Source organism: Malaya genurostris, chromosome 3, assembly GCF_030247185.1.
Source record: "Malaya genurostris strain Urasoe2022 chromosome 3, Malgen_1.1, whole genome shotgun sequence".
Lineage (NCBI taxonomy): Eukaryota > Metazoa > Arthropoda > Insecta > Diptera > Culicidae > Malaya > Malaya genurostris.
Window position 1 is genome coordinate 171726576 of NC_080572.1, and position 24442 is coordinate 171751017.

General features: G+C 38.0%; 1 protein-coding gene across 1 annotated transcript; it reads right to left on the reverse strand.

The window, feature by feature from the left end:
• Window positions 1-220: 220 nt before the first annotated feature.
• Window positions 221-1166, reverse strand: LOC131438481 (uncharacterized). Its single transcript, XM_058608540.1, has 3 exons — window positions 1072-1166; window positions 333-913; window positions 221-277 (listed from the first exon to the last, which is right to left on the reverse strand). Exons 1-2 carry the CDS (start codon window positions 1159-1161, stop codon window positions 335-337), a joined length of 669 nt encoding a protein of 222 aa, XP_058464523.1. The 5' UTR covers window positions 1162-1166; the 3' UTR covers window positions 221-277; window positions 333-334.
• Window positions 1167-24442: the final 23276 nt, after the last annotated feature.

Genomic DNA, 24442 nt, shown 5'->3' on the forward strand with positions numbered 1-24442 from the left:
TCTCCCCCTAGGAAAAGGATGACAACGAGATCCAACTCAAAAAAAAATTTATTTAAAAAATCGGCTCAATCGGCCACGTAAAGCTTGTACGCAAATAGGCCTGAATAAAAACTATCTTTAAAAAAAAAACTATTGGAAGATCTGAAACAACAAAGTTATTTTAACATTGTTTTAATGAAGCTAATAATTTTTAAGTTATTAATAAAATAGAAATACTAGATATCTTCAAACTTCCACTGTTATTTTCAGTGCATGTTTACAGCGTCCAATATTATTTCTGAAATAGAATCAATTTATTTTAAATACATGATTACACGATTTACAAAACGTACGTTTAAAGAGCAGTGTTTTGAGATTCCTCAGATCTTTGAAAGCACTTGCAACACCTACAGAAAGTGGAAATTATCCACCGATACAGTGGAACCCAGAACGGATTTAAGCGCAAACGTTGATAAGCTTCCATATCCTTGCTATCGATTGTGAGTCCACTTGCCAAAGATTCGGTCCCACTGTAAATTTTGTCTAGCACACCCAGCACATCCAACATGAACATTCCGTGCATTAAAAATAATCCCGAAGCCTGCATAGAGAATATACTTTCCAGTCGGCTCATGATGAAGAATTTGTGATACCATTCCTCCTTATCACTGAAGTACTGCATGTGGACATCCTTCTCCACATGATACATTGCAATAAAACCGCACACAGCAAACGACACGAATCCGAACAGAGAGACAATCGCCTCAGAAATGTAATTGATCTCACAACAGCCGTAGTGAATGAAAAGGAACCAGAATATTGAAGTGAATGAGAATGTCCAATATGTGCCACAGAAGAGCATTTCGTGAGGAAACGGTTCGGATTCATCTAGGATACCAACGCCATGAACTGCGCAACAGATTAAGCTCCAAATCTTTGCGATAAAAAATTGTTCGCCACGTCCAACAAAGCAAACAGCACATCCACAACCGTGACCATAAATCCAACGAGCCAAAGATACCACAAAAAAAGAAAGATTTGCTTTAGCATTTTGTGTTACTCAAGAAACTAGATGTCATATTGTTCACTCACGATTTCCAAAAACTTCATTCCAAGTATGGCCTGCTGTTCCTTTCGAAGATCTTCCTCTGTGGGAAGTACCGTCTCACGCAGGCTCGACATTCTTATGAAGGTAAAGCTGTCAAAGATTACTGTGATTCATGCCCAATTCATAGAAGCTTTCGTGATCAACGAATTGCAATTTCACTTGAAAATTTTGAAACAATTACTGGTTAGGTTTTTCGAATAATCAATTTGGACGGAACGATGAAACACCCTGAACGAAACCAGTTGTAGCCTGTTTAGAACAAGGTACGTCAACGTCAACAAGGTGACAACGCCTGTACAAATAAAATTAATAATGATTATTCCGCCAACAACAGTGACACCGAACCAATGCACGGGATCCTGAATAGCGAACCACTGCTCCCCCTTCGCTGGATAGAAATGAAAACGCATCTCCTCCAAGGAAGAAGATGACAACCATATTCTGCCAAAAGAAAAATATATTTTTTTATTGTTAAACGGACACGCTAAGCGGACATACAAATGAACACAAACTTGACATACAGCGCCGCACTGCACACATGTTAAATGTGGCAAACCCATCAACAAATTACCGAGATACAAGCGCTTCAAATTAGGTCCGAAAAATCAATCGCCAAAGGTTCTGCATTAGTTTGCTAGTTCTTGTAGAATCAACAGCTGATAATACATTCAATATACTCAAGCGAACACGATGACGCGCCACTAAAACCAACGCCACGTTCGGACAGTAAATTGCAAATGACCTTTGCCTTTACTTTCTGACATATCAGAGACTCGGATAACTCGTATCGCTAAGATGCCTAAGTTCGACTCCTCTGGTAGAAGGTAAAAGTTTAGATACGAGAAGCCTTCTGCTTACTTAAATGACCCTTGTCACGTCTAACTTTTCTGCACTTTATTCTTCACATCCTTGCTCTACCTTGAGTACTATGGCTCTATGATTTCATATTCTTTCTCCTCTTATAATCTCCAGTTAGTTTGATATCGTTAAAAAACCGAAAAAACTTATTTTTGTGTATTACATCAACATTTTACAGTACAAGTGTTTTGACCCTTTGGCCTTTCATCTTTATTGTTCATACGATTCGTAAATCAATAATAGTTGTTTTAGTTACTCTTGTTTTACATACTAATGTTTAATCACAATATTTATTTTAATTAATAATAAAATATCTACCTACTTATAACTATCCCCAACCTAATACGTACAAATTTTGGAACTTAGAAATGTAACATGGCCTATATTTATAAAATCCCTTTTGTGTGACGGTTCATGCGATGCAGAACAGAACGATGCAGACCAACGATTGCAACAGTCGGCCGTGCACGAAGAATCGACAAGATGACATCATTTGCTCTTCTGTGATTGGTTAATGAGAACATAGGTCGATTGTAACTAATTTTTTAATATTTTGCTATTAAAATACAGAAACGACGTTGCCATACATGCTTAAGTTGAAAGGTTCCGAATCGATTGGATGTTAAATTATATGAATCCATCAACAAATGATTGAGTTATTAACGTTCAAAATTATGACAGAAAAAGGTTACGCGGCTGATTTTGAAACTCTTAATTGACCTTTCCAATTGTGAGTTGACAAACAAATGAGTTATGCAAATTGATTGTGGAAACTATATCGTATATTTTGCCGTGATTTCGTTTATTCTGAAGTTTAAAATTGTATTGGATTGTAGATCCTGGAACGTGCTTTAACTAGTAATTATTCTCTTGTGTGTGCTACATTGAATCACGAAGTTATCATCAGAATTGATTACTATATTTTGGCTGAACCGAGAAGCCTAAATAACAAGTGATCGTACGGCATCATCCGCTGTTGTGTTGCCCGCACTGGGGCAAAGAGGAAGAAAATGACTTCTGTTCAATGCTCTGCGTGTATTATTTCTGAAACCGATCGGATTTATTGTTTCGGTGGCTGTAATCAAGTGCTTCACAGGCAATGTTCTGATCTGAGCAGTGCTTGTTTAGGTTTGATGCAAAAAAATATTGGCTTGAAGTATATGTGTTTCGACTGCCGTAAAAATCAATCTACGCTTAACGATGTGCTAAAGATATGTTCAGAACTGCTATGCAAAACTGATTTGTTGTTCACCGCTGTGAATAATTTTGAACCGAAATTTTTGGACACGATTAAATAGCAATGCCAAGAAGTAGAAGAAGTAGTACTGCGTATTGAATCTACTTTAGAGAATGTTGCTCAAAATGAAGAAACTTTGGCTACTGTCACTCGTTCCGGAAAAAGTTCTAAACGAAAAACCACGGATTTACCAAGCAATGAATCTTTCGGACAATAGTGAATTGTTGAGATCCGGCAAGAGACGTAAAACGGTTTTTCTAAAAACCGATAAAGCTGACACCAAGACTAGCCACACTTCAGAATCAACAAGCAGCCTGCCTAGTACTGAAGTAGCATGCAATGAAACTATCATGAAAATGAAGCAAACTGTTCTGTTTAAGACGAAGAAACCCCAGCCGATTGAAGCAACAAAACAGCTAATTCGCGAGAAACTCGACCCAGTTACCTTTTCTGTGAAAGAAGTACAATACCGCAATATCGGAGAAGTTTCAGTACGTTGTGACTCGAATGAGCTTGCACTAAAACTGATGGATAGTGCCAAAACTTTGTTGCACGAGAACTACGACATCGAACTGCTGAGACCACTACGACCAAGACTAAAAATTGTCGGCATTACAGGCGAATTATCAGAGGAGGAAATCGTTGAAAAAATCAAACTGCAAAATAATTTACCTGAGACAAGTTATTTGAAAGTTATCCGAGTGCTGAACAAACAAACCCGGAACAATAGTGGATCAACAGTCATAGCGGAAACAGATGCTCTATCGTTTTACCAATTGACAAAATTACAACGAATCAATATCGGCTGGGAGCGGTGTAGACTTTTTGAAGTCGTTGACGTCATGCGGTGCTATAAATGCTCCGAATATGGACATAAAGCAGCAACATGCGTGAAACAGCTGTGTTGCCCAAAATGCGCGGAGGATCACGAAGCTAACGAATGTGTTTCTGATATTGCCAAATGCATTAATTATCACAACCAGAATGAGCGTTTGAATCCTTTAAACACCGAGAAACTTGATATCAGTCATCACTCTTGGAGTTCATATTTGCAAAAAGCGACTAGAAAAAGCCAAACTTAGAATTGATTACACTACCTAGCAATCAATGCATGGTGCCCTTCCGGATGAGGATGTTCAAACGAGTCAGTTGAATCTCCTGCTCTGTCAGGTAAACACATAACAAGTATATGTCTTTCCGAGGCTTCGATAGATACTACGCACGCTCAAATTGCAGCTCCACTAGCCTATGTGTTTAATTGTTCGCTGTCTTCTGGCGAATTCCCTAACATTTGGAAAAAGTCAATATTATTTCCTGTGTACAAGAAAGACGACAAGCTTATCATCTCGAACTATCGTGGTATTGCGTCATTGAGTGCAGCTTCCAAGTTGTTTGAGTTGATCGTCATGAACTTCATGTTTCGCTGCAGCTCACATTAACACATGGATCAATAAGTCCCGAGACTAACAATGGAAAAAAACATTTTTTTTTGCAAAATTTTTTTTATCCATCAACATAATCACCTTTTAGGGTGATACAATGGTTCCAACGTTTTTCCAATTTTTCAATACCATGTTTATAAAAAAAATTATCTTTCGCTTCAAAATAAGCTTCAGTTCATTTCAGCCAAATCTTTTTCCCTGGAGCATTTTTTTAAGATCAGCAAAGAGCCAGTAGTCACTGGGGGCTAAATCTGGCGAGTATGGGGGGTGAGGAAGCAGATCAAAGCCCAATTCGTTCAATTTCGCCATTGTTTTCATCGACTTGTGGCAGGGTGCATTTTGTTCCATCAAAATCAATCGCGGCACCTACTTGGAAAAAACCTTTTTCATGCTCAATTTTTCATGAAGGATAGTAAATACACTTCCATATGATATCTGTGTCATCTCAGCAATCTCACGGAGCGTCACTCTTTCATTATAATTTTTGTCACTTCACTCACATTTTCCGGTGTAACGGCTTCCACAGGTCTACCCGAGCGTTCCGCGTCATTTGTGTCGGTACGACCACGTTTAAACTCGGTGAACCACCAACAAATCGTTGCTTTTGATGGCAAGAGTCCGGATAACATTTTTCAATCCATTGTTTCGCTTGCACGGCGTTTTTACCCATTAAAAACAATGTTTTATCAAAACACGAAACTCGGTTTTTTCCATTTTTTAAACAAACTACAAAACGACTTTACTCCAACCTCGATAACTCAGCTGTTTCTGGTCGGATCGACTTAAAATTTTGACCCGTTTCAAGCAAAGGTTAGTACTCTAGACTCTCGGGACTTATTGATCCATGTGTTACATCTCTGCCGATCAACATGGATTTGTTCCTAGGCGCTCAACGAATACAAATTTAGTACGTTATACATCATTTATCATCCGTGAAATGGAAAAAGGTCATCAAAAATATGCTATTTATACTGATTTATCAGCTGCATTTAACAAGATTAATCATGGCATTGCACTAGCAAAACTTGAGCGCATCGGTTTCCAGGGAAGGTTCCTTGACTGGATAAAGTCGTACCTTATTGGCCGCGAAATGTCGGTAAAAATCGGAGACATCTATTCTCAATCCTTTGCTATCACATCTGGCGTACCACAAGGAAGTCACCTAGGACCTCTTCTGTTTCTAATTTACATTAATGACGTCAATCTCTCGTTGAAATGCTCTAAGCTCTCATACACAGACGACTTCAAACTATTCTTCAACGTGTGCTGCCAAAACGATGCTAAGTTTCTTTAGGAACAACTTGATATTTTCGGAAACTGGTGTCAGGTCAACAGAATGGTACTGAACGCATCAAAGTGTTCCATAATAAGCTTTAACCGTAAACTAAATCCAATAATGTTCAACTATTCGCTTCTCGGTGTTGAGCTGCATAGAGTAAGCTGCATCAAAGATCTTGGTGTCATACTTGATAGCAAATTAACTTTTCGTGAGCACATATCGTACATCGTCTCAAAGGCATCCAAGCAACTTGGTTTTATCTTCCGAATGACGAAGTCGTTCAAAAACATCAACTGCTTAAAAGCATTATATATTGCCTGGTTCGCTCTGTACTCGAGTTCTCGGCAGTAGTCTGGTCACCTTATTACCGTAATGGAGTACAACGCATCGAAGCTGTGCAGCATAAATTTGTCCGATTTACTCTACGTCAGCTGCCTTGGAGAGACCCATATAATCTTCCTAGATATAAACACAGATGTAACCTAATTTGACTTGAACTACTTAGCGATCGACGCAACGTCTTTAAAGCAGTGTTTATTTCCGATTTGATACTTGGTCATATAGACTGTCCTGATCTTCTCGGACAAATCGATATAAACATCCGACGCAGAATTCTCCGGAGCAACTCTTTCCTCGTCTTCCAGTTTTCTAGAACAAATTACGCGAAAAATGAACCCCTGTCTAGTATGGCTCGCATATTTAATCGGTGTTATACAATATTCGATTTTAATTTATCTCGTGTCACTCTCAAACGTTTATTTATTGCTTTTTTTCGAAAACTTGACCTATTATTGAATGTATTTAATTTAACCTTCGTATGTAATTTAATTTTGCTTAAGTGTAATGTAGTTAATGTTTGTATGTAAAGTATAGTTCGTATTAGTTTTAAGTAAAAGTGTATCATTTGGATTTTGTATTATCTGTTGGTACTAAAAGATGAGGAGGTTTTGCGCCCTTTTGAGTAAGTACTAATAGTTGGTCAACTCAAGAGGGTTTTTCCCTACTCCAATAAACAATAAACTAAAACCTAATGCCAAAAATTGTCCACAAAAACGATTCGCGGAACCCGTGGTGCCTCGGGTGTCCGCGGACCACAGGTTGGAAATAGCTACTCTACTCAGAATTTGAAGGCGGAACTAATTGAAACGGTTGAGGTTCATATAGGGGAGACCGAGGGGAAAAAGGACACTTTTGGTCTAGTGCAAAAAATAGTACGGAAAATGATATTTTCACTCGGACCGTTACATACCGTTCGAAAGCTACCACCTTCAGTGATAAAACGTGTTTGGTTTGAGGTATTCATTCCCACTCAAACGGGCGCAATCTGGCTCGGAGTGTGCCAAACTTTAAGTCGAAAATAACGTAATTGGTGGAATAAAAATGGCCACAATGTCACAGGAAACCATCGAATATTACCAAATATTGTGTGTACAAGAAATGTTTTGGCTTAATGGATATATTACAACTGGAAAATATCGTTTCATCTTAAAATCTTTATCTTTTCATCTTAAAACTGATTTTAATAAACATAAAAGATGAGATCAGAATGTGTGAAATAAAATGCAATAAAAAAACTTTTCACTCACATTGATTCACTGTCTGGCTCAGGGAAGCAATTCACGCATATAAAAATGTTGTCTGTGTGGGAGCAATCAATGCAAACTTCGATCCATTTGTGATTATCGGTTAAGCCGAGATTTGGGGATTTTAAGACTATTAATTATGTACTCGGTAAGGTAAGTACTCGAAAATTGTACTGAGCTTCATAAAATCAGCAAGTTCTTGCAAAAAGTAACAATGAATATACGACTCAAACCGAGTCAAGTTACCATTTTCGCCCTACCGCTTCGTTCCGATTTTACATAGTCAATCAAAAATTATTGTATCATAAAAATCACCCATAAATATCACAAAAACCCAAAAATTCTGGAGCTAGAAAATTTTACTTTTGACGAAAAAATCGACACTTTCGCACTCACCGAATACTGAGGATCAGCTGAGTGAGCGGCATGTCAAATAAACATAAAGCCAGTAGTAGCTAATGCTCGGGCCCACATATAGGGGACTTAGCTGATGATTGTTGTTCGAATTATTGCGAGTGGCCTTTTTCGTCCCGGTTTCCCCTATCGTTAAATGAGTCGACAAAGCAATGATTTTTGAACGTTATATGGATTTTCATGTTCAATCTGATATGCACTGATTATTGAAAAATGTTTGCTGTAAAAAACTTGTATTTTTTGATACCCAATCGGGGCTAATCCTGAGACTAGAATTGATGAACTCGTTGATATCCGGACCACTACGTGTAGTTCAGTTTTCAAAGAACGGTACTCCAGTTAGGGCGGGCTAAGTGGATGTTCTCAAAATGCATATCAGGTGCCATCCGGGAAATAGGATCGTTTTAGACGCTAAAGACGTGGAAAATTGTGTGAAATAGTTTTTTTTAGTTTCCTTGGATCAGCAGCTTTCCTGAATCTGCTGGGCTGTTCGGCAGAAGAAAATGTACGAATATAGGGAGAACGGTGAGAACGTGATTTTCTACCTTTGCCGGCAGCGAACGACACCGGCACACATTTACAGTGGAACAACCCGAACCTTAAATGGGATTTTTTTCCGATCCATTCCCATCCACTAGCGTTGATTCTCGAATGGCACCAGCTTAATAAAAAATGAAAGAAGCTATCAAAAAACCAATTGCATTCTTGGTTGAAAATAGACTCGGAAGGATGATGAGTTTTCTACCTCTGCGGTACCTCAGAGTATTGCATATTGCAGCTTCAGTGCTCCGACTAATAATAATGGTAATCTTCAATACTGCTTTAGCGATACACGAAAGGAACCTCTATAAGTTACAATTTTACCCAAACCGTTAAACACAACTGAGCCGAAACTGACCACCCAGAGGAAACCGAGTCACATTAAATGGAGCCGAATCTCTTCAAGTCTTCCTTCTCATTACCTTGATTTTGAAATTTATTTTTACCATGACATCAATAACGGTTCACATGAACGACCAATGCAAAACCGAGAAGTATCGTGTAACAACAAGCACCCTTCGGGTAAAGTGCATTGAGAATCTGGGGGCGTATATATTCCACTCCATTAAAAACAAATTGCCAAAAGTAAACATTTGAATTACGATCCCGGTGTGGTTCTGCCGGAAGCACAGAAACATAAGTATTTATTTCTCCCTGCATGATTTCGCGATATGATTCTTTTAGCGGCTCCGTGAGAGGATTCGTAACGGAAACAGATGCTACAACGGCATAGTCGACAGTCAGAAGCACAGAAGGTAACAGCGTGGTTGTGGTTCTCTGCCCAGCAGGATGGGAAAACTGTGGCGGATATCTCAACTTTGGCATGCACTTCTTCGGTTGGATCGGAATACGCGAACACAAAACACTGGCTGACTGTGCGAAGGGCACGATGGTAGGGTTGTGTCGCTTCCTCCAAGATTGTGTTTTCCTGTATCTGTTGTGAAAGTTTTTTTTAAGGTAAATCTATGATTTCATCAAGCCACAATGAGATCTGGTTCTCAATGTTATCCATTTCGAGTCAACTAATGCAAAAAACTGTAGAGTGAATTTCTGCGCAAGGTTTAATAAAACAGTTTTCTTCCAAATAAAATCATTGCATTTCGTGTAATGGCGAAATGTTAATTTTTCACTTAACTTGAAAAATAGAACCCTAGCTACAGTTGATGTTGTTCTAACTAATGTAGCTTTGGAGTGTTCCTGGATCCAGTCTAGACTTTTGTTGCATTACCCATTTGAACGAAATTCATAAAATACCAATACAAGCAGATGTTATTATTTAGATCCATTGGCAGAGATCCATGATTAAGATCTTATGTTAGGAATGTTTCAACAATCTTTTGAAAATATCTATTTCGCTTCTCAGATGTGCAAGTTCTTCTGTCAACAGAGGGCGCATAAAATCTATTTGAGTATGTTTCGAACCCACAGTGCTAGTTTTTTGTTTCGACCCTCTTTTCAAAACGTCAAATTTGTTTACTTGGTTTCGAGCTAGAAACAAACTCTTATTTTGTGTTAAACAAGTCTAATTTTGTAGCTGAATGAAGAGCATTTGCGGTGTATGATGATTTTCTTGTTCAATAAAAACTGTCAAAACCATGTAAACGCTGGTTTCGACGTTTAGAAAAAGGCGGGTGGGTAATGTCAGAGACATAACTGGATGTCGTGAATACCAAAAAACTGGCACGCTCCCATCACTTTTCCGAATATCAGTTAGTTGATTGATTGTATGAATTGTGCAAGCTTTCCCCTTTTTCACTAATAGAGTTTGAAGCGATGCACCTACATTAAAGTACGTTAAACAGCTACTATTCTACAACTATATATTCTAAACTTGAAACAATTCCCTTTCATTTTGCTAATATAGGAGGCTAGGTACGACAAATTTGTAGTTTATTTTTATTGAAGCTATGATGTTCGAAGATATCAGATTCTTTTCGAAATTTCAGTACAAGACAATTGCAATGGCCTGGTCTGAAATGTAGCGACGATCTTCGGTATGCAAGAGTAATTTATAATAATAATAATAATAATAATAATAATAATAATAATAATAATAATAATAATAATAATAATAATAATAATAATAATAATAATAATAATAATAATAATAATAATAATAATAATAATAATAATAATAATAATAATAATAATAATAATAATTATTATTATTATTATTATTATTATTATTATTATTATTTTAATAATAAAGACTAATCTGTATATATGGCAACCTTGTTTCGCATGGCATATTTTCACATGACCCCATACTAGTATAAAGATGTATTCAACATCATCACTTCCACTTTCGCATTGCCGTTCGTAATTGAATGTGTTAGTGACGGTGCAAATTATTTTAACTTCCATCTTGATTAATCTTTTTGTAGGAAGTATTGAAAGTTAAATTAACTCTTAATGATTATCTGTGGCACTAAAAAGTGCCTTGAATTGTCACAATCAACAAGATTTCTTTTAGATCTGAGACAAGCGACAAAATTCAACTAGTTCTTTATGATGATCTTTAGCACTGAAAAGTGCTTTGAATGAGCCTTGCTGGACTTTTTGACTGCCTTTCTACCGGTTTTCGATGCCATCGTGCTGACGGTGTCTCGTACGTTCAGAGTAGCCGCTTTAACTTAAATGACGCTATTTCTCACATCACATTTCATTTTTTACCTGCTACTGGCAGCGGTGTACGGACAGCCGCTTTGCCAAAATTCATTTTCTTGTTCGCAGAACAGGAGACAGTGAGACGGCAGGTCCTCGATGTTGCTCTCGTGTGTCTTGTTTCGGGAACAGTTGCTCAGCAAATGGTAGGAAAAATGAACCACTCAACTTTTTTATGGATGCTCTTGTATAGATGCATACTACTCGCGTTCTGATTGGCTGGTGCTGTCATGGGTTAAATCAAACAGGTTTTTCAATAGTGTACTATTGAAAAACTTCAATGTTGTTGCAATACACGTTCAAGTTGAAAATTTTCGATTCTATTGGTAGTTAGATTATATAAATCCTTTTACAGATCACTGAGCTATGAGCTTTCAAAATATGAGAAAAGCAAACACGCCTTATGAATTATCATCGTTGATACTCGTTTATTCCAAACATTTCAGAAAAGTTTAATTTTGAGCTATTTGAGATTATGTCACACAACTGAAAATTTTATCATAAAATTGTGTTCATATTCCCGATGGGATGTAGCAAGAATTATGTTGATTCAATAGATACAACAGGAGATATTCAGGATCAAAAACTTATCACTCTCTCAGAGGGTAAATTTTGAAAGGGCGCCCCATAGTAAAGTAAGTCGTATTCACGACAAAAGACAATTTTGTTGTTATTGGCCATTAATGATGAAATTAACCGACAAAGTTACAATATGACGAACTACAATCATTATTGGATGAAGACGATATGATAAATTATGGCGAAGCAATAGAATGTCATTAATGTAAAATCATTTTGGATCGCCCGAGAGCCACGGGAAGAATGCAAAAGGTTGGTAAATGGGTTCCACACAAACTGATCGTAGAACAGCTGGAAAAGCGCAAAAGTACCTTTCTACACAACGAAAAAAAGAGTTGTAACTGATGACGAACAATGGATTTATTATGAAAATTTGAAATGCAGAAAAATCAAGGGTACCGCCAGGACATTCATTAACAGAATAAGTGTAAGACAGAATTTTTGGAAACGACAATGCTATGTGTGTGATGGGATCAAAATGGATTCTTATGAACTTTCTAGGCCCGGCAGAACAGTTAATACCATTCGCTACCATCAACAACTGATCAATTTGAACTCTCAGGATGGGTTCGAAGACACGGTAAAGTAATTTAGCCGCATAATAACGCTTCTCCACATTCAGCCACATTGGTCAGAGAAACAGTTTCTACGCTTGGATGGGAACTTCTATCACTTCCGCCATATTCACCAGATCTGCCGCCTTCTAATTATCATTTCCTTGATGGAGAATGAACCGGCTGAGCAACGAATGAATGTGAATGAAATGTTCTTTTGAGATTTTGTTTTTATTCAATAATATATTATAATTCTTAAGGCACACTGCCTAAGCTCTAAGATGCCAAGGGTATTTTTAATCTTAATGAACCACTAACATAAACTAGAATAATATCATTAGGTAATGGCGTGTCGGGATCGCGGGTTCTTGAAAATCCAGCTTTCAGCTGACGATCTGCAGTGGCCGGTGAATTGAATATAGCAAGTCAGTCAGATGGCGTTGGAGAATATCTATGTTGGCCGCATCCTTCGGTCCGTGTGGGTCCGTGGGAAACACCCCCAGGCTACGAAGGCCCGGCGGGTGGCTTTCTCTGCCAGGTACAACAGATTACACTTGTATGTTAATGTCTTTAAGGTACTGGTATATAAGAAGCATATATGAAGTTTTTTTTACATTTTTTGTAGTTTAACACTTCAAAAATATTGTGTACTTCATGGGATGGATGATTCAGTGTAAGTTACCAAAAATATTTTTTTGCTCACTTGACAAAAAAAAAACAAAATTGAAAAGCGTTTTTCTGAAAACTAATTTTTCGAAGTGCATGAACACGATCCTGCAAAATCTACTGAACCGACTTTTTTCAAACTTGGAACATACTTTCTTGATATAAAAATACCTCCCCCTACGTTTTTGAGATTTTTTCATTTTCATATTATGGTAGTTTTTCACCTCAAAATTGGCGGAAAATTTAGCACAAGATCGCGTTTTTTGCTTAAATATGCCCCGAACTGCTAAAAAAATCAAAATAATAACTTGAAAAGGAAGAGAAAAAATTCATACTTTAAATAAATTTAAGAACAATTTTGATTTTAGATAATTCTACGCCGAGTTATCGTGTTCACCGCGCAAGGTTATTCTCAAAATAGATTTTGGAGAATGCTCCGTCACCACTTCATTTTTCAATAATTATATACGGAAATTCAACTAAATATTCATAAAATGATGCTTTAAAATGTGAAAATTTTTGAATAAATTAGCTTAAGGTGTTTTTACGTACAAAATTTCAAAAAAAGTTTTTTTTATTCAAATTTTCCCTTACTTCGGCCCGGGTTGGTGGTTCAATGCATAGGGCGCTGGTCTTACAAGCCAGTTGTCGTATGTTCGAGCCCCGACCTGGAAGGATTCTTAGTGTCAGTAGGATCCATAGTACTAGCCATGCAATGATTCTGTACACTAAGAATCGGCTGCGAAGTCTGTTGAAACAGAAAGGCCAAATTCCACAAAAGGAATGTAATGCCAGGACTTTGCTTACTTTTCCTTAATAATAGTATTCATGTATTTATTTTGAATATTAAATACCATTTAAAATATTTAAATTCTGTTTGAAAAGAACTACTTAATCACATTTATTGAATCATGACATTTATAATTTACAGTTTAAATTTTTACCATCGATAAAGTAGATATTTCCATTATAGCTACATTAATAATGCGCAAACTTATTTATTTATTTTGGAGCAGGGAAAAGCCCGATGGAGATGAAATTTTGCAATCTCTCTCTCCAGCAGGCATAAAACCTCCTCATCATTTATATCAACAGATTACAATGATCCAACAGATACATTTGGGCTTAACACTAACAATTAAAACTAAATCTATAACCCTATCTATAACTATTTGATGACACTAAGCATTGCAGGGCAGTAATAGCGCTCTTGCTTAAAAGGTGAGAGAGAAGAAAAAAGTGAATAGGTAAATGTTTTATAAGGGTTGGTGAGAGGGTGGGGTGGTAAACGAGAGTGGGCTAACGACGGTGTTAGAATCGGCATGTACAGGGTGATTTTTTAAGAGCTTGAGAACTTTTTTAAACAATAAAACGCATAAAATTTGCAAAATCTCATCGGTTCTTTATTTTAAACGTTAGATTGGTACATGACATTTACTTTTTGAAGATAATTTCATTTAAATGTTGACCGCGGCTGCGTCTTAGGTGGTCCATTCGGAAAGTCCAATTTTGGGCAACTTTTTCGAGCATTTCGGCCGGAATAGCCCGAATTTCTTCGGAAATGTTGTCTTCCAAAGCTGGAATAGTTACTGGCTTATTTCTGTAGACTTTAGACTTGACGTAGCCCCACAAAAAATAGTCTAAAGGCGTCAAATCGCATGATCTTGGTGGCCAACTTACCGGTCCATTTCTTGAGATGAATTGTTCTCCGAAGTTTTCCCTCAAAATGGCCATAGAATCGCGAGCTGTGTGGCATGTAGCGCCATCTTGTTGAAACCACATGTCAACCAAGTTCAGTTCTTCCATTTTTGGCAACAAAAAGTTTGTTAGCATCGAACGATAGCGATCGCCATTCACTGTAACGTTGCGTCCAACAGCATCTTTGAAAAAATACGGTCCAATGATTCCACCAGCGTACAAACCACACCAAACAGTGCATTTTTCGGGATGCATGGGCAGTTCTTGAACGGCTTCTGGTTGCTCTTCACTCCAAATGCGGCAATTTTGCTTATTTACGTAGCCATTCAACCAGAAATGAGCCTCATCGCTGAACAAAATTTGTCGATAAAAAAGCGGATTTTCTGCCAACTTTTCTAGGGCCCATTCACTGATTTCCAAGCGTTGCTCGTTAGTAAGTCTATTCATGATGAAATGTCAGAGCATACTGAGCAAATAATAATGCATGAAAATCATAACCTCAAAAAATCTGAGCAAATACTAATGCATGAAAATCCTAACCTCAAAAAAATCACCTTTTAGATCTAGTTAGTGATCGAAAAACGGATGGTGGATGACAAAGAAAAAGTAGAAGGGACGACCGAGTTAATTTCGACGAGCGAATCTAGTTAGTTTCCAATGGAGATTGTGGAGAGACGGAGTGGGAAAGATCACAATAATCCAGCAGATACCATGTCATAAACTTAATACTTAAGAAGTAGAGAAGTAATTCCGAAACAATTTTTTCACGGTGTTGCGAGATAAGTGAAAATCGAAAAAGTGAGAACATCGATTAAATAGACGGCACATACTAGAAAACGGTTCGTCATAGCCGTAATTAGTGCGAGCAGATTGAATTCTGAGAAATGGATGAGATCGGAGGTTGCGAAAATTAATAGCTAGGTTCAGTTTATGTAACAATTCGGGGCAATCAGCTTGAGATTGTAACAAATTCGCCACGAAAATAGCTTTACAGATGTCTCGGCTTACGAATAGCAAAATTTGATTCTGAAACAGTCTAATAATCTTTTTTTAGCTTTATGGTGGCATTATAAAAGCGTCATCCGGTGGAATCGTGTTTCCTTACAATAACATTTTTGAGCTATTATGCAGACGACTTTGGATCGCAATTTGAAACAATATGTTGGAAAACATTAAGTGTTTTAGAAGTACTTCAGTTTAATAGTAGAATTGCTTAAGAATCACCATTGATGACGAATTGAGCTCACCACCACCCGCATTACAATGTTTAGGAATATTGAAAACAAAACTATGTTGTGAAACACACTTGGTAAATAAACGGTTTTTTAATATTCTGGTAATTAGGCTTTATGAAATTCGATGTCAGGTTTGTTTCGAAAATACCGAATGCTTATTTTAAAACCGCTTCATATTCCTCAGTTGTATGTTCTATGATTTGCTTTTAAAACCACCATTAACAGTTAGAATGGATGGCTTGCCGCATTCGCCCTTCGGGGAGATATTCGAATCTACATACCCGGGTAGTTTCCACTACTACACAACTTAAAGTACAAACTCGTGAAGACGGCTTTGTCCTAGAAAAAGGGGATAACGGCTGGTAATAACAATTATCGTTCATTCCATTATGAGAAATATTTAAATAGGATTTTACAACCGATGAATGCCGGAACTTTTCCATTCCTTGTTGAAATGAGCACCATTCCGGTGCTACACAATTGGATCTAACATGTGACCGGTTTATTTACGTACATACAACGGATGTAGCGGAGTGTACCTGCAAAGCATCGTTGGTGAAGCTACTTTGGGTTTTCGGTTACGGCTATTATCCATAAAATCGCAGTCCGGTTCTGTTGTGTTTTTTCATCAATTGGCAGTAATCGAGTTTTATTTTCACTTTAAAGCACCCTTTTTAAATATGTCAATAATGAATTCAAGACGAAAGAACTACGTTCATCAGTAACACCGAGCAGTTCAGTATAGTGGGTATAATGTTCTGATGTCATATTGTTAGCTTAAACTGTTTTAATCCTTACCTTATGATCCATATATCAACCGAATGTTAAGTGAGTAAGCCGAATGTACTGAAAAGATTTTTGAATAAAGCTTATCTTCTAGTCTTACACGCATGTCTTTCATTCTTGGGGCTATATCTGGATTGGAATCTTCAAATGTTCACACAAACCGGTGGGAGCTCATGTGACGCCAGCTCGAGTTCTGCTCGGTGACAATCCAGCCGTAACATATTCGATTTTTGTTCTTTTCTCATTTTTGGATAGACCGGTGTTAAATAGTAGCTCATGTGAACTGGTTTCGATGGCAAGTGCCATTGGGATGGTGAGAAGTGGAAGCGAATAAACAGAACTGCTCGAGGGCAAAAGTTGATAAATAAAATGTAATCTCCGTTCCGGAGCAGATAATCTTCCACAAAGAGCAGGCAGGAGAAGGATTACTTCGATGCCTAACATGAGCCGTAGCCTGTCCGGTATAAGTTGGATTAGAATGTGTCTGTTAGATTATGAGGTTTACTAGTCGACTGTTAGGTCGTTTGTAAAAAGACCAAACACGTTCATCCCAAACTCAAGTTGAATTGATGATCCTTCATGTTTTATCTCGGACATCCAATCACACCAAAGCACACCAATTTTTCAGTGGCGATGGAAAAAGTCTTGTAAATTGTAAAGTATTGATTTTTTCTAGACCTTCCAACAGATTTAATAGAGACTTCAACATAACCAGGATTTAATTTTTTTTTGTTGAAATATTTCATATAATCGACAAAAGTGATTAATCAAACTGTTAAAGATTAATGACCGGCGTCTTCTGTGTGCTATCGCCTTCCGCGGTAGTAGCAGAATAAGAGCATGCGATCGAGCAAGGTCGTAGGCTAAATATTTGTCGCTGGTGTCAGTTATGGACAACAAAGAAACCCCTACGATGGTTTTCTGGTCAAACGATGGGTTTGGGCTTACCTAACGAGTAACGCGGAAAATATATGTTACGAACATTCTAGCAAGAATTACGAATCGGAACAATTGGTAGTGACTCAGGTGACTAACAAAGGACTACGATTGGTAGCTCAGTACCTTTTACTAGAGCTGTGACACGTTCAGAGTATTGGGAACTGGAGTCAATGCGTTATTGAATAAGAACAAGCTAGCGATAGGCTGCGCGAATTGAGGCTGGAATGGCATATGACAACAGTTCAAAGTGAGATGTGAAACTTGCCATTGACGACAGTATTCAGGTGTAATTTTCAGGAGAATATTTTCTACTGTATGTACAGATTTTAATAGTTGGCTAATGCCATCTTTCGTAAAACACAACAAATTACTTCCAATTCTTGGTAAAGCGGGAGGCGATGGAGATATCCACAAGGCCACTTTCCAATAAACAGTCAACCAAATCAACCACGATCTCTTCGACGGGAAGTTTTTTTCAGACGTCATCATTGTACGCACTTACCGCACTGGTTCATTTCTAAGATCTGGGATTATAAGATTTGTTTGCTCGAATTACACGGAGGGAGTGGTATGTCCTATTTGAAAAGTTGTTGATTAGCCGAACTATTTCAACTACTGCGCATTTACACTGCTGAATGCCGTCTACAAGGTACTCTTCCTACTCGGCCTATCACCAGCAGGTAAGCAATTCATAGGAAAAGTACTCCAGAAATATCGGGAATAAACGTACCCACGCATCATCTATACAATGACAGATTTTGAAATGAGTGAGCCAAACGAACAAAAGGCACCGCTACCAGTACGAAAAATACCGTCGTTGTTAATTTTAAACGTTCGAAACAAGAATAAATGACCAACGAATTGAAACAGGTGTATTTAATGAAGCTCAATAAGGCGAAAAAGGTAATCTGCGTTCAGTTCTTTGAGGAGTGCAAAGCATTTGAATTTGCTAAAGACAACAAGAACTTGCATTAAGAGGAACTTGAGCTTAAGCGATCACCCTTGGTTGCTACTCCGTTACTGGCAAATCATTCGATACTGAAGACCCGGGAAGTCTTGATTCACATTTCTTATTCGTAGAAACTGGAGGAAAATTTTAAATACTATCGCGTAATGAATAAAAACTTCCCTAGTTTTTCTAACTGTAGATACCTGCCACAAAATAAATGAGTGATTTGAATTTAGACAAAATAGTAGATTCATTGCAGTGGCATATTCTTTATATTATATCAATTCATTTTAAATCACCGACCAAAGGTTAACAGAATTCATGCGCGTCTTAATTGTTTATTATTTCCATTTCATGATTTACCGCGAAAATTGGTTAATTGGTTATATTGGTTGATCTGGGCAGCCGGCTTCCAAGAAAAAAATATTAATTCATCAAACAAGTATTTCCCTAGTATTAATTTAATTTGCCGATCTATTTTATTTATGTTATTAATATTGTAATATTAGAGGATTTTCAAGCAATAACATAGAAACTTAGGCTTCAAGAACCTGCATCTGTTTATATTGCAGAGTTAGCAGCAGTTCATTGTGGTTTGAGTGTAATCGTGACATTATCTCCAAACCATTATTTTCTCTTCACAGATAGTCTGAGTGCAACAAAACAAAATGAACGAAATAAAACAGTACTTGAACAACATATTGAATAATAATTTTCATATCACAATAGTTTGGGTCCTGGCTCATTGCTCCATTCTAGGCAATGAAACGTCCGATATTTTAGCCAAATGTGGTGCTATTGAGGGTGAAATTTATGAGAGACCGATTGCTTTCAACGAATTCTATAGCGCGTCCCTCCAAAGAACACTTGCTAGCTGGCAAGCTTCTTGGGATAAAGATGATCTGGGTCGGTGGATGCACTCAATTATTCCTAAAATATCGACAAAGGTATGGTTCAGGGGACTGGATGTGAGTAGATATTTCATTCGTGTGATGTGCCCGTTAGAGTATCGCATGGTTGTAGCAGCTCAATCTTCATTGAGTAATGCTTCCAACTGTTTGTCTTCGAATTTTTGTGATTGTCCAGAGCGAGACGTGTCTTAAAGGCTAAAATTTCCGTTCTTGAACCATCGAAACCTTTCCTACATGATTTATCAGTTGGAGCGCTTCAGCTGCACTTCAATCCCATTAAAATAGAAAACTAAAAAAAAAATCGATACGTGATTTTGCCAAGGTACAAAAACTACTGAAAAGTACGGTGTTTTGTGTTAGTAACTCATTTAACCGGTGTTTGACCGTGGATTGGAAGATTGGAAGTATGCTTTCTAGAAATGAACAAGAACGTTGTAGCCTTTATTGATCTTTCTGTGCGAAATATGGTTTACAAAGTTGGGAAGTCAAAATCATACGTAGTAAAAGTGAAGAAGATGCAAGTATTGTATGACTATGGTCGACGATGCATATGTGGTTGTAGACTTTAACTAGCTTCCAGAGCTAGTTTATTACTCTGTAATGCAAAAGAATTCCGGTGTTGAGCATTTCCGGACAAAAGGAGTGTCCCAATTCCTAAAGAGTTATTTGATTTGGCAGGCCATGTGTAGATGGGGTCAATAATTCAAAAGTTTCGTTTTCATCAGTACAAGACAAGAAAATATTTGTGGCTGTTTAAAATAGTTCATATTTTATAAATTCTAATTTTTGACTTTTACGATTTAGAAGGTTCACAACTCCGGCGTTAGCCCAATACGACAATCTAAGATTTAAATAACATAAACATTAGTAGTGTTTAAATCACCGAAGGAACTAGTAAAGCTATTGAAACATTTAGTTTATTTATTTCGTCTATTATCGTTAATTATTCGTTCGAATTGATAAGAATCATCAGAGCACAAACTCCTCGTTCAGCACAAATACGGTTCCGAATGGTTCCGAAAATCATCTAGATAACAATCTTTATTTCAATTCCAAGCTCAAATGACATGATCGGTTATATTCCAGCGGGCAATTTAGTGGCAACGGTGTTGGCGCCGGTGGATCGAAGCGTATTCCAATTTCTCTCTTTTGGAATTCGCATTTTGGTACATTTAGATGATTTCTCCCTAATGGGGTTGCATTTCCTGAGTTTACTTCCTGAATTGAGCCCAAGTTGCCCGAGTGTAAATTTTCTTTAGCAATTTTAGAGCTCTCCTCCGGACCTCCCCACCATCTCTTCGTGATCCAGTACAATTGCAAAAATTTATATGCACTTTGCAGAAATTGCATTTGAAGTTTTCCTAGATCCGACAAGGATGGTGTCGAATGGCGATGGGAGGGCGGCAGTAGGAACGGCGATTGAATTGAATTTAACAATTTCGGGGCCAACCAAGCGAAACCTGAACGAAAAACAAACTGCCCGAAGAGTGCATTACGTTTTAGGGTGCATTATTATCGGAATTTTATGATACAACATATTTTAGCCGGAAAAGCGTGTCTGTGCTGGAATAGGATTACGTGGAACGATCCAGCCGGGTAGTGCTCTCAAAATAGTTAGTTGCCGTGGCGCCGGTAGCTGGTAGTTAAAAGTTTGAACGCAAAACGGGATGGATGGGCGTGTTAAAGTCTAGAGTAGTTGCGCCATATTGCCGTTGGTGGCGAACGAAACAAGATATTGTGAAAGTACCGAGCGTTTCCGGAAAAGATGTAAAACTTTTGAAGGCGTAAAAGACGAAATATTCCGATAGGAAACTGTTGCTGCTCGTTCGAGTGATTTTAAAGGAATTCCGCACCTTTCTTCACCTACTGTACTGCCCACCCTCGCATACTATTCCTATGTATATAGGTTTTCATCGTTTTTAAGTTAACTTGATGAATGATGAATGTGTGATGATACTTTAAAAATGCAGTAATAGCTGCGAGTTTGTACAGTAAAATTTGAAAAATAATATCAACTTTTGTTTATCCCGTACGTGAAGTACCTTTACATAAGAGCACCCTCACATTGAGAATAAATTGACATATTTTTGTTGAAATCAAAGGCATAGCACGGGTAGATGTAAGTAACAAACAAAAATCAAAATAAGAACAAATTTTTCCATCATATCTTGCCTTGATGTTTCTGTGCTGCCGTAGCGATACTTGACATTTTCTTTATCATTGATGGAACCAAGAAATCGTACAATATCTGTTTAGCATCAAAGCTAGTTATTATATCTTATTTTTTATTGAAGTGTTATTATAATTTCACTAAGTTCAATTGATCCAGTAGTTCTATCTTCAAATAAAATACCATTGAATTAACTGCACCAGAATCATAAAAGAGCAATCCTTATTATATAATTCTATTCTGAATGCTAGAATATCAAATAACTGAAATATTCGTCTTTTATAAATATTTTGTTCTTACTTTGATATATCAATGACAGAAATCAATATTTTGTTGTTTTTTTCGATATTTTATCTCTTATTTCAAACTAAATAATGTTAATTTCTACCATTGAGATATTTGACTTTAATAATAAAATTTGTTGTTGGTTTGCAAATCACTTCTACTCGAGAGGCACTGCTCCTGTTTAGATGCTACTCTCTGATAGACCTGCATTGCATTGAAATGTGGAGATATATTAATTGAATGTCAATTCTTTTTAAACTGAGGTGCTATGATAATGATAAAATAAGACAATAGCTAATTTATTTTCTTGAATAAAACGATTTTTACGAACAATTATCGCTCCAGTTGAGTGATATTCCATTTGTCTCACTATGAAACTTTATGCTCTGTAGTTACTCTTATCCTAACTGTTCCAAGACTGAACTTGTCTTATCCTGATCTCATATCTGGCTGTCATAATAAATGCCCTGTTCAACGATAGTTGACTAAACTAAATTGAACTAAGAATATCTTTGACAACCAGGAAGCATTCAAACCTGGCCATTCTAAGGATCCGAGACCTACTCAGACTCTACAATTTGTATTTCTTCCAGGCAGATTCCTAGGTGGTCGTACAAATACTAAACAGAGTAAATTATGTGTGCTAGATCAATACAATTACCCACATTTTTCACAGTAGATCAAATCTTGGCTACATTTTTTGACGTCGGATCCCACACGCCCTCTAGGCTGGTCCTGTCTCCTTTTGGACCCTATCCCCTATTTTTTTAGATACCTGGGAGTAGCATATAAAGTGCTTAAAATAAAAGATAATCCAGTTTTGAACATACTGGTACTCGAGATGTTAAACTATTTGAATAGTCTTTTTCTCAGCGACTCGATTTTCCTAATCAGACTAAAATGCGCCTATGAGTAATTTTCATCAAATTTTTTCGTGCTTAGGATGCCTCCTCCAAATGAAAACAAAATTTCTCACGATTTCATAAACATATTGATTGTGACCTCCGCTACCAATGACGGATCTCTATAGTAGCATGTCCGAAAAATGTGAAACTTTGGAGAACCTGAGGTACAGGTCCAAAGCCCTGGTAAAGGAGGATGGATGTGATGGCTATGATCGTGGTCATCACGTAAAACACAAGCGAACAGCCCCCCCCCCCCCCCCTCTTCGCCCAGCATGATGTAGGTAACGCAATCCTGAAAGGCACTAGTAGAGCAAACGAATTGATTCAACGGCAACAGACCCGGCATCGAAATAAGGATAACGATTGGAAAGTCGGATCTTAGAACGTGAGAACTTTGAATGAACCCGCACATGTTGGGCTCTTAGCCTCTTCTCGTGACCTGCAGATCATCGCCAACACTTCATTCAAGTACCCATCTACTATAGCGGCGGCGATAGAGCAGAACGTGGAGTTGGCTTCATCTGCTTCGGGAAGCAGATGAAGCGAGTCATTCGGCGGAAGCCGATAAGCGACCGAATCTGTGTGTTGAGAATCAAGGCCAAATTCTTCAACTACAGCCTGATCAGCATTTATGCGCCAACGAACGACAAAACCGATGACATGAAGGATGCGCTCTATGAGTGTCTGGACAAGGCCTACGGTGAGTCCCCAAAACAAGACGTAAAGATAGTCATCGGAGATGCAAACGCGCGGAAAGCCTTCATTCCGTTACCAACGACAATGGTCTGCGACTTGTGACCTTCGTTGCTGCTAGGGGAATGGCAGTCAGCAGTGCCTACTTCGCACGCAAGAATATCCGCAAACACACCTGGCGACACCCGAGTGGTGACACCTGGGCCACGTACTGGTCGACGAGCGACATTTCTCGGACGTTATTGATGTGAGGTCTTTCAGAGGTACGAACGTCGATTCGAACCATTATCTTGTAGTTGCAAAAATTCGAGTGCGATTATCCAGCGTCACGAGTTCAATAAACAACAGAACGATGTGTTTCAATGTCCAACACTTGTCAACTGAAGGGGTAGCTGCAGAGTACCGCCAGAAGTAGGATAAGAGGATAGCAGAAACCAGCGGGACTGGAAATATCAATAGTTTATGTGATCCATATCCATGAAACTGTGACTACAACAGCGCAAGATGTGATCGGTACCTCTCAGCAACGCCAACGAAATGGCTGGTTCTATGAGGAGTGCCAGCGAGTGTCGGATGAGAAAAACGCCACCAGGAGCCGAATGCTAGTGGCTGGTACGCGTCTCAATAGAGAACGGTACAGGGTAGCAAGATCAGAGGAGAAACGAATCCACCACAGGAAGAAAAGGCAGCACGAAGAGAGTGTGATAGCTAAAGTGCAAGAAAGAATGGACCAGAACGATACGCGGAGGTTTTATGCAACTGTCAATAGCGCGCGGCATAAGACGGCGCCAGTGCCCGCCATGTGCAACGACCGCGAGGTAAATTTGCTGACAGACAAGACAATGGTGGCAGCCAGGTGGAAGGAGCACTTTAAAGATTTGTTGAATCGGTGAAGATGTAGGCGTATCAAGAAAGATTATAGATGTAGAAGAGGACGGTCAAACAGTGGAACCAGCAACACTGGATGA

Coding starts and splice junctions, on each gene's coding strand:
- LOC131438481 (XM_058608540.1), bottom strand. CDS start 1,161: ATGTCGAGCCTGCGTGAGACGGTACTTCCCACAGAGGAAGATCTTCGA. Junction 914..1,071: donor GAATGAAGTTTTTGGAAATC/GTGAGTGAACAA, acceptor TTTATCGCAAAG/ATTTGGAGCTTAATCTGTTG.